Source organism: Pipistrellus hanaki (assembly GCF_964339955.1).
Source record: "Pipistrellus hanaki genome assembly, chromosome: 16".
NCBI classification, from domain to species: domain Eukaryota; kingdom Metazoa; phylum Chordata; class Mammalia; order Chiroptera; family Vespertilionidae; genus Pipistrellus; species Pipistrellus hanaki.
The window spans coordinates 41,702,632-41,714,751 of record NC_140518.1 but is presented as its reverse complement, the minus strand read 5'-3'; the positions used below and the strand labels follow the sequence as shown (position 1 = coordinate 41,714,751).

At 41.0% G+C, this 12,120-nt stretch overlaps 1 protein-coding gene across 1 annotated transcript in view; it reads right to left on the bottom strand.

The window, feature by feature from the left end:
- DNAH9 (dynein axonemal heavy chain 9) overlaps nucleotides 1–12,120 on the bottom strand; it is a gene marked incomplete at its 5' end in the record, with an annotated part of 292,809 nt that overhangs the window by 72,867 nt on the left and 207,822 nt on the right. The window contains one exon of the mRNA XM_084863896.1: nucleotides 5,312–5,737. Within this exon, the coding sequence (XP_084720022.1) occupies nucleotides 5,312–5,737 (426 nt within the window). The remainder of the gene's footprint in view (nucleotides 1–5,311; nucleotides 5,738–12,120) is intronic.

The window sequence follows — 12,120 nt, the reverse complement described above, 5'->3', positions numbered from 1 at the left end:
TTACAAGAGACATAAATGAAGGGCCGAGCAGTTTGAAAAGCAGGTGGTGAGGCATCCAATTAGTGGTGGCAGACTGGCCACACTCTTTTAATTCTTCTTCTTCCCAAGACTTTTCTTAAATGATTGTAAAGCAATTAAAAAAAGTCACAAGCCCATAACACCCCTAACGAATGTGAAGGGCCATTGGAGGGTGAAGGATTGCGATAGCTTTATGAAGACCACACGACAGGGGACTGGGAACTGCTTGAGCGGGGCAGGGAAGCTACCCCCTGAACTGAGCCTCCGCTCACTGAGGGGAAGGCTGATCAGCCCTGCAGAGCCCCATGCACCCTGGGCACTTGGCGAGGTCAGGTGTGATCAAGGGGAATGCTGAAAATAAAAGGAGCGGGGAAGTGAGAGGAGGATGGGAGTGGGCTGGGAGACATTAACAGGGAAAAAAGGAGGACCCATGTGATACTTTCAACAATATAAAAAAAAAAAAAAGAAGAAGAGGATAAATTGGAAGCCTATTAATTCCCCACTTGATATCTCTATTTGCATGCTTAGTATGCAATGCCACCAGGCATATATGTCACCAGGCAGGAGATCCGACAGCGGCAGGGAAAAGACAACACTTTGGTAGTTCAGATGCATCCAGCATAACTCATCTGATCTTGAGAGCAAGTTCTGTCTGTCAACCGGCTCCGCCCTTGTCTGCACAGCTATAATCAGCCGTTGCTCATGGCTCTTGTGAAAGAAAGAACAAGAAGATATTTGATGAAGGCTTAGATTAAGTCACACAAGAATTAAAAACATGACCTTGGAACGTGGAGATAACTTCCAAGCATAAAAACAACAACAAAGCATAGACTCTGTTGTAATTAGCATCTCAGAGAGATTCAGGTTGTCTCATCCATAAAACTAGAAAAGGATGCTAGTTAAAAGAACAGAGAACTCAAAAAATGTGGAAATTATTATTGTTGATGTAAAAAAAATAACAAATTTAAGGGAAGTTTTACAAGATAAATTTGAGGAAATCTAGAAAGTATAAGAAAACATAAAGTATAGAAAGATTAGAGAAAATAGGGCCCCATAAGAAGGTCTAACATTCAATAAATATGTGTTTAGCAAGATAAAATGAGGAAGGAAACAGAAAGGAGATTAACCAAGAAGTAATACAAAATAATTTTTTTTAGAACTGAAGAAAAGTCTCTACACCATAAAAAAGAATGGTAGCTAAGCATGTCAATGTAAAGTTTCAGACACTAAGAATAAAGAACAATTTGAAAAACTTCCAGAAAGAGAGAAACATAGTGCATCGATAAGTGTGTTCATCAGATTTCTCACCAGATGAGGATAAAGCATTCAGTGTTCTAAGCAGAAAAAAACTAGCAACTCAGAATTCAATACTCAGCAAAATTGTCAGCTCAGTTTAAAAATAAAGACAATTACAGACTGGAGCAATTCAGAAAATTTACTTCTTACCTAACATTTCTAAGAAAGTTACTTTAAAAAGAGCTGTCACAAAACAAGAGAAGAAATTAAGAAAGGAGAAGGCATGGGGTCTAGGAGCCTTTGGAACCAACCCAAAAAAGCAGTGAAATATATTAACACAGGGAGAGAAGTCTTAGAGGCAAAGGATGACTGGGTAGAATATGAATTAGATGGAGAGTTTAAAAAGTAATTGAGGCTATCCAAAAGGAACTAATAGAAGAGAAACAAGATAAAGGAAAGTAGAAACTCCAGGATTGTAGAGATGGTTGTATAAGAAAGGCAATATAATGCTAGCGTACCACTTGGATTTGATATGAGCAATATAAACATGTTCTCAGAATATAAATGGAATTTACTGATATTTCAACTTTTTGAATCAGTCAGAGGATAGAGCAGGGACCACTTAATTTTGGTTATAGAATAGAATGCAGATATTCTCGATCTTGCTGACTCAAAAACAACAGTGATAATAAGTAGTGATAATAGGAATTGGGAATTGAAGGGTAGGGAGTAAGCTGAAGGAAGGAGTAAAGACTTTATCTTGAAAGTGGAGGGCCCCAAAGAAGCTAACTCTATCTGATGGAATGAGAAATAAAGATTACACCAACTCACAGTGCTACTATGATGTGGGAAGACATAGCGATGAGCATCTTAGAGTCTCATCGAGCAGAAAGTTTACTGCCTGAACAAGATCCATCGGGAAATGAGATGCCATCACAGCACATAGAAAGAAGCCAGAGATTCAAATGTGCAGAGGCCGGGAAGACCATGTAAACTGGTCTGATGACTACAGCAAAACTGTCTGCTTGAATGGGAGGCCACTACTTAACTCCTGGGTCAGGTAATGCTATTTGGAAATCTTATTCTTTTAAAACCATCCAGATGTCAAATTTTTACAAGAAGCTCCTATTGTTTTAAATGTTGGCAACTAATTAAATCACTATGTGTGGACCAAATACGACATGTTGAAGCCACTAGGTAGCAAGCTCTGAGGAGTATCGACCACCCATTGAAACAGACAAAATAATTAAAGGGCGGAAGACTGTGGTTTCTCATCAGAAACCCTTGTCTACTGTTTGATATTTTATTGATGGTGAAGATATGCCCGATGAAAATGCCATACTTGTTTTCATTACTATTACTTTTATAAATTGTAATAATATACAATATGTTCATTATAAAAGAAAAGAAAATATGGGTAAGCACCATCTAAAATCTACCACCCAGAGCTAGCCACCACTATTCATATTCTATGCATTATAAATGCATGTATAGTTTAATTGAAACTATCCTATATAATAAAGAGCTAATATGCTAATTAGACCAGATGGTCCAATGACCTTCCATAATAACCAGTGGGTGGGGGGCGGAGCCACAAAGCAGCTGGGGTTGCGAGGGCTGAGCCCCTTGCATGAATTCTGTGCTTTGGGCCTCTAAGGAATTGCATAATTTGAGCATCTTGAATATACCATTTATGTGGAATTATCCTAAAATTCTAAAAATAATGCTTGGGGTGGTGTGCAGCTAGAGAAGGCTGGCGATGGCCTTGGTGGGCCCCCATGTTAGAGATGGTGTTAGCGAGTCTCCTCTGTTATTGGAGGGGTAGGGGTGGGTGGTCAAAATCTTGGGGTGATGATAGTCATGTGAATAAGTAAAAGATGGAGAGGCAGTTGCTAAAAGTGAAAATATATTAAAAACTATGTTGGCAGGAAAGAAGTGCCTTCGTAAGGTAGCCAAGTATTTTAAAACATTGAGCTGCATTCACAGGTTGAGTAGGCTGTCATGGGAATGTTGGCTACTGAAAAGGTATAAACATTTTGCAAACATTCCTTTTGCACCAACTGTTCCTTTAAATAACTCGAGCGAAAAGTGCTTTGAAATGCAGTTCTTGTAACACTATTCTGGGAGAGACTGAGGAATATGAGCATCCCTGGGAGGTGTTTCCCCCAGAAGCAGTCCTGGGACGTGATGGTGCTTGCGTTTGGTATTCTTTGAAGAGGGACGTAGTTATGGTGACCATGGTGTGTGCTTCAAGTAAACTGGCCTGTGAACATCTGGATTTATAAAGCAAACATATCGAGGGGTCAGTGCTTTGTCAAAAGTGCCTCTTTTTATAGAGATTGGTTGCCTGAACTTTGACCTAGCCTTTAGCTATAGACTTAAACCCACCAGCCATTAAGCCAGGGCACAAAGCATGCAATACGTCTACAAGCCTCCTTTTCACCATTTGTAAAAACCCTTTCTATCAGCATGAGAAATGTGCAGCGAGAATCTTATATGCCTGGAAAGCACGTGTGGAAATGAAGGCTTGACCTTGGTCATGATAGTGACTGGGCTGTATGTGCATGGGAGAGCACACAGAGCTGGGGACGAGGCCAGGGAGCAGAGTCCAGCAGGCTTGGGGCCATACCCACCTCCTGGCAGCAGCTCTGTGTCATCAGGGGCCAGGCTCTGGGCTCCTGCCTATGTGCGTTGTTTTCTACTTGAATGAAGCAGGGACATAATCGTTTTTACTCCAGGAAATGGAAGTCTGGGCATTTTATAGACCTTTCTAGAGGTCACACTGAAGCAGATATCACAGCTTGGGTGGGAAGTGAGGTCTGCCGATGGGTTTCAGCTGCTGTGTCATCCCACAGGGCTCCAATGTCTAACTCTCAATTCAGTAGGATCCATTTTTAATAGCAAAGGTAAAGTTCAACGGAAATCCCAAATAGGTGTGAATCTTAGATCACCCCTAACCCCAGGCTGGGTGAGGCATTCATAATCAAATATCAGTAACAGGTTAATAAACACTAATGACTCTCACAGTTTTATATTTATGGTCAATATACTACTTGCTTTAAAAGCTTACATGGAGCATGCAGATGGCACAATGCTGAGCGGGCCACGTGCCCACATGGCAGGCCACATGCCCATATGGCAGGCCATATGCCCACACTGCTGGCCATGTGCCCACACAGCAGGCCACGTGCCCATACAGCAGGCCACATGCCCACACGGCAGGCCACATGCCCACACAGCAGGCCATGTGCCCCACTGCTGGACATGTGCCCACACAGCAGGCCACATGCCCACACAGCAGGCCATGTGCCCACACTGCTGGCCATGTGCCCACACAGCAGGCCACATGCCCACACAGCAGGCCACATGCCCACACAGCAGGCCATGTGCCCACACTACTGGACATGTGCCCACATGGCAGGCCACGTGCCCACACTCTGAGTGAGCTGCAGGAAGGCAGCGGCACAGGCTAAAGGTAAAGGTGCAAAAGGTGAGATTGGGTGGCCAGAGCCTGCACCTCAAAGAGAGATAGCATCTCAAATGTTTGCCCTTTTATTCTAGCAATCAGATGTGCAAAAATGTAAAAGTCACTTGTGCTTAATAACAGCTGGTTTCATGCATCATACTATTTGTGTATTATACACCTTTATGTCATCTCTTCCTTCCTTGGAGGAAAAAGATAAAACAAACAAAAAACTTTCGGCGGCAAAGTGTAAACCAATGGTCCAGGGTCTTAACTATACAGTATTTGAGCAAGAAATGTAAAAAGTTGCCTCAACTGAAAAATCAGGAGATTTTGCACATCAACCTGCTTTCCCTGCTTCTAGGCTCTGGGAATGGCAGAGGGCGCTATTTGTTCAGGGGGAGCCCAATGGGGTTAGAGGATGGCCAGCAGGGTCAGAAGCACCCAGCAGGATCATAGGGCATGCAGCAGGGTCAGAGGGTGCCCAGCAGGGTCAGAGGTCACCCAGGAGGGTCAGAAGGTGCCTGGCAGGGTCAGAGGGCTCTCAGCAGGGTCAGAGGCACCCAGCAGGGTCAGAGGGCACTGCTCACTTACAGCGATCTTGGCCTTGATGGCTGCCAGCTTCTCCTGGGCGGTGGTGAGGTCCGAGGTGGCTCTGCCCAATGCCTGGCGCTTGGGCTCCACATCACAGAACACCTCGTAGAATTTCACAATGTTGATGACCCAGGAGCAGAGGCCCGCAGCCGCATAGGACTTGGAGGCCACGAACTCCGGGTTGAACTGGGGGTCCTGCAGGTACGGTCTGATGGCTCGCAGGCAGTTCTCATGGATGTTCTCCTTGTCAAAGTGGACGAGGGAGTCCAGGAAGCCATCCACCCTGGCCATGGCGACCTTGGCGGCCTTCCAGCCTCGGTCCTTGGGCACCTTCCCCCCGGGGGCCATGAGCGCCATCACGGCGGCGCTGACGTTGCTGACGGCCGGAGGGGGAGAGCCGAAGGACTTCAGCTCCGTCAGGTTGGTCTGAGAAGGGAGAAGGAGGGCGTTAGAGGAAAATGAATGGGCTTCCTTTGTCCTCGGCCGCTAATGGAGTTAGGACCAGAGTGATCAATCTGAGAGGGCTGCCGGGGAGCCTGCCGCCGCCTCGGAATGCTAAACATCCTGACTCATCAGGAGGAACCCACGCTTCGGCCCGTGGCTCCACCGTCCTCGCGTGGTCAGCGGGGCTCGGCTGTGTCCTTTCAGCACTGTCACCCGCTCGCACCCATTAGAAACACACCATTATTTCATATCCCACTGAAAAATATAAGGATGCCAACACACCCTGAAATATGCAGCTTGCCATGAATAAAAGATAAGGTTATTATAAATTAATTTCCATCCTGGAGTGAAGAGAACAGCTCTGCAACCCAACTAATTTTTTTTTTTTTTTAATTAAACTGCTTTGTTCCATGAGCTTGTTCTAACTACACTGGCCTGTCCTGATAGCAAAGCGGCATTTTCTGCCAAGATAATTCAGACAGAAAGCTCACGGCCCGTGCAGTTAGTTGCTGCCTCTGCCTACACCTGGGCTTGTCCTTTGATCCAACTTCCATTTGCTGTAGAATGAAATGTCTGGGAGGGTTGACCTTGGCAAGTCACTTAAACACCTCAAGCCTCTCAGTGTTTTCATCTGTACCCTGGGAGCAGGGGCGCCCATTAATCGGTAAGTGAAACTGTGTCATCACTGTGCATGAAGGGGGCTTACTAGGAAGGTTCCTTCTGACCATCAGTGATTTTGCAAGTGGGGAAATTGTGATTCAGAGGTTAGATCCTTGTGCCACGTTAATTTGGGGTGCTCCTGGGCTTGGGAATCTATAAGTGAGGGGGATTTTTTCCTAGCCTAATGGAAATACCTAGAAAGATGTTCTATTTGCTTTTGCAACTGTTCTCACATTTGGTCATGAACTTGTCAGGCAGGGGCAGGAATGAAGGACAGCCCGGGCGTAGAGGTGTGCTGGCATACTGTCATAGTGGCCTCCACTGGATAAAAGAAGGCCAAGCGAGAAAATTCAATCAGAAAGAAATTCACAGTTTTCAAACACTTTAGGTTATGTTCAATGTACTGAACTAAGGAAATACAAAAATGTATAAAGATGATATTGAATTCTATAATCCAGATACATATTGTTAATATTTTAATGTAATTCCTTCCAGTAATTTTTATATTCAGATATATCTAAAAACTGTTATAGATATACTAGAGGCCTGGTACATGAAAATTCATGCTCTCTGCACCTGTTTCTTTTCCCCACAGCATGTGTCATGTTCTAATACACGGGATAAGCTACCTTTTCACTGTGCTCCTTGTCTCTCCCCGCTCACCTGTGTTAACACAGAAGCTTCGTAGAGTCAAGGGGGCGCCATGTGCACCAGAACATTGCCTGGCAGAGAGAGGGCAGTCGGTGCGTCTCTGCTGAGTGAATAAGTGTGCACAGTCATTCTTAAGCAAAGGCGGACACGGTGGTAAACAAGAAAGGTGGTCCTTCTGCTTCCGCAGGTGAACAGATAGGAAACAAATAGGCCACCGTAGATATGTTTAAAGTAATACGTGCTTTGAAAACAATAACTCATGGCAAACGGGCTATAGGAATTTTGAGGAGAGATGATCCCACTTTAGCTAGGAAGGGAGTTCTGGGAAGATCACTTTAAGAACCTGGCATTTCAGTTGGGATGTAAATGATGGAAAAGAGGCAGCTCTGAGGAGGTCCCGCAGGGTAGGGTGCAGTTCCCAGGGGATGAATTTGGAAGCAAAGAGGCCGGAAAAACACAAGCTTGGCCATTCTGTAGAAGGAGGAGGTCAAGAGATTGGTGGAGATGAGGGAGGAGAGGCAGTCAGGACCAGATACAGGGGGTCCGGAGTGGTGGGGAGAAGTTCGGTTTCATTCTAATTTCAGCGGGAAGCCAGAGTGGAGGGTTCTAGGCAGGGAGTGAAAGGATCCAGTTTTGCTTTGAGAGCTAGTGGTGCAGGCTCACTGTGGAGGGAATGGGCGAGAAGGACAAGTTAAGGGGCCGGGTAGTTGCCCAGGCAGGAGACCGAGGCCGCTTGGGTCAGGGCATTTGAAGTGTACATGCTGGGAAGTGACTGGATCTGGAATGTATTTTGGAGACAGTAGAGACAGAAGTTACTGATCATTTAAAAAGAAACATGAGAGAAAGTCATTACTTACTCCTCTCAAACAGAATGTTCAGATGATGAACCACATTTTAAAGATAAAACATACTGAGTTACTGGAAATCTAGGTCATTTCTAGTAACTCAGTATGGAATTTACTGAAATTCATGTTTTACAAAAATAATAACATGTAGATAATGTTATAGATAATGCTTTGCTGGACTTCTATAGAAATCTCTGAAAATCTTAGATTTGTTCTTTACGATAATAATCCTAGAAGTGGACTGGATGGGTCCATTTGTATGTAAAATGTTATATTATTTGAACATTTAGTGTTCTTTGTATATAGTATCAGATTATTTTCCAGAAATTTTAATTTCACTCATCAGTATATGGGAAAGTTTATCCCATCATCTTCCACATCTGGCAATATTATTTAATTAAAAAAAATCAATTTGATAAGCTGAAAATGGTATGACATTGGTTTAATTCACATATGCATGTGAATATATGCATATGAATACTTTTGCTTACATTTTTATTGGGCTGTTGTCTTTTATTTTTTGGTTACTCTTTTACAAGAGAGCTAAGTGAAAGAACTTTTATAAAACTGTAAATTGAAGAAATCTAAGAAACAGCAGTTACGCTGGGCTGGTAACTAATGTTGGGGCTGGGTAATTTGGGCCATATACACACATATATACACATATCAATCTCTATTTGTAATAATTTTGAAACTGATTTTCACTGAAAATTATATGTTAAACTTTTTCATGTTATTATTTTTGTAAAACATGAATTTCAATAAACCATGCAGGTTTTTTTTTCTCCCTTAGATGAGTCATAATTTAGTTAGCCAACTCCATATTGTTGGACATTTAGATTATTAAATCTTTAATAGCTGGTTAAAGGACATAAACTTTTAATGACATTAGAAATAAATAAACCAGAAATCAAATGGAGTTAAATTAAACTTACATTTAACTTTTAAATTATTTGAGGAATAGCTATACTCTTAGGAACATTGAATCTCCCCATATTGGTGTATACTGTATATTTATTTGTCTATTTATATATTGTTCTATATCTTTCAACAAGATGTCCAATTTTCTTCAGACACTTTCAACAAATTTATGCTTATTTGTACCTTATGTTTTGGTTGTTATTTTGAAAATATTATGTTTTCTAACTGGCTACTGATGATATTGGGAAAGCTATTAAGTTTTATAAATTGTTTTATAATGGGCTGCTTAGCACTTCCCTTTTATTTGTCTTATTATACTTTTATGACATCTATGAATACTAATACAGCTGCCTGGTATTTTGTAACGTGTCTACTTTTCATTTATTATTGCGTTGGCTAGAAATTCCTGGATGCTTTACTGGGGTGGTGGTGATTGTGCTTTTTCTGTGTTATGGGAAAGCTTCCACTACTCTGCCATTAGATGGGGTAGTGTGCTCTTGGACTGGGATTGATTGCCATCTTTAGCAAAATGTCCAACTATCCATTCATTCCTACTTTCCAAAAAGTTTTAATAAAGAATGGATGTTCAATTGTCTTAAGTACCACTTTGACATCTCTCAAATTGCCTGTAGAGCTTTTTGTCTTTGATCTATGGTTGGGTATGGTTATATGAATAGTCTTATATAGAAAGAACTTATTAGTTGGTGGCATACTGTCACTATATGAATAGTCTTATATTCAGAACACTTAGTTGGTAGTATATTACTGTTACATGAATAGTCTTACATACAAAATACCATTTAGGAGCATGATAATTTGGTTTATTGGTATTTTATATAGATGTCTTATACCACTGGTCATGAGTTAGATTAATTTGAGGTTTTATTTTCTCTATCACTTTTAGTATCAAGCTTATCACATAATAAAGGCCTTAACAAGTCCTAGAAGAAAGAAGTCTGAATCTGTAAACCTAGAATTTCCAAAATTATTTTATTATAAAATCTGTGATTTATTATCATTATTATTTTTAAATATCCTTATTGATTTCAGAGAGGAAGGGAGAGGGAGAGAGATACAGAAACATCAATGATGAGAGATAATCACTAACCAGCTGCTTCCTACATATCCCACACAGGGGATCAAGCCCGCAACCAGGCATATGGCCTGACCAGCAGTCGACCTGTGACTCCTTATTCATAGGTTGAGCTATGCTGACTGGGCATGATTATAAAGTTTAGGTTTTATATTACTTGATATTAAGTAAAAAGTCAAATGATAGGGAGAAAATATTTACAACATATACACCATGGGTTTAGTAGTAAAAATTATAATGAAGAAGAGTAAATCAAGAAGAAAAAAGAAAACCATCTTACAAAAAAATGGACAAAGAACCTGAATAATAATTGACATTCACAAGCATTTCATCCCAAAGTTACAGAGTATACATTCTTTTCAAGAGCACATGTTAGAACACAATCTCTACAAGTTCAAGAACATTGAAATTATATCAAGCATCTTCTTGGATCACAAAGGGATGGAACTAGAAATCAACTACAATAAAAACATTCAAAAACATTCAAACACATGGAAGCTAAATAGCATGTTATTAAACAATGAATGGGTTACCAAGATCAAGGAATAAGGTAAAAACTTCCTGAAAACAAATGAAAATGAACACACACAACAACCCCAAATCTATGGGACATATTGAAAGCAGTTTGAGAGGAAAGTTTATAGTAATATAGGTCTCAAAAACCAGGAAAAATATCTACTAAACTATCTAATCCTACAACTACTAGTAAAAGAATTAGAAAGAGAACAACAAAAAAAGCCCAGAGAGATCAGACATCATAGAGGAAGTAAATGACAGAGACTGAAAAAAAAACAATACAAAAGATCAGTGAAACCAAGAACTGGTTCTTTGAAAAGATAAACCAGATTGAGGAACCTTTAGCTAGACTCAACAAGAAACAAAGAGAGAGGACTCAAGTAAATAAAATCAGAAATGAAAGAGCTGAAGTAACAACTGACATCACAGAAATCTGAAGGATTGTAAAAAAATATTACAAACAGCTATATACTGACAAATTGGAAAACCTGAGTGAAATGAACAAATTCCTAGAAAAATACAATCTTCCAAAACTAACTTAAGAAGAATCAGAAATTCTGAATATAGCAATAACAACTAATGAAATGGAAGCAGTAATAATAATAATAATAATAATAATAATAATAATAAACTTCCAGCAAACAAAAGTTCTGGACTGGATGGCTTCACAGGGCAGTTTTATCAAAAAATCAAAAAAGAACTAACACCTATCCTGCTCAAACTATTCCACAAAATTTAAGAGGAAGAAAGACTTCCAAGCTCTTTGTGTGTGTGTGTGTGTGTGTGTGTGTGTGTGTGTGTGTGTATTGATTTCAGAGAGGAAGGAAGAGAGATAGAGACATCAATGATGAGAGAGAATCATTGATTGTCTGCCTCCTGCATGCCCCCTAATGGGGGGCAGGATCGAGCCTGCAACTTGGGCATGTGCCCTTGGCCAGAATTGAACCTGGGACCCTTTACTCCGCAGGCTGATGCTTTTTCCACTGAGACAAACTGGCCAGGGCGAAGCTCTTCTTATGAGGCCAATAGTATCCTAATTACAAAACTAGATAAAGACACCACAAAGAAGGAAAATTACAGGTCAGCATCCTTAATAAACATGGATGCCAAAATCCTCAACTAAATATTAGTAAATCGAATCAGCAATATATTAAAAAGATTATTCACCACGACCAAGTGGGATTTATCCCAGGAATGCAAGCCTGATATAATATTTGCAAATCAATAAACATGATACATCACATAAACAAACTGAAAGATAAAAATCATATGATCATATCAATAGATGCAGAAAAAGCATTTGATAAAATCCAGCATCCATTTAAAAATATATTTTTATTGATTTTAGAAGGGAGAGGGAGAGAGAGATAGAAACATCAATGATGAGAGAGAATCATTGATCAGCTGCCTTCTGCAGGACCCCACTGGGGCTCAAGCCTGCAACCCAGGCATATGCCCCTGACTGGGACTCGAACTGTGACATCCTGTTTTACTGGTCGATGCTCAACCACTGAGCCACACTTGCCAAGCAAGCCCAGCACCCATTTTTTTTAAAATATATTTTATTGATTTTGTACAGAGAGGAAGGGAGAGAGATAGAGAGTTAAGAAACATCAATGAGAGAGAGTCATCGATCAGCTGCCTCTTGCACACCCCCTACCGGGGATGTGCCCGCAACC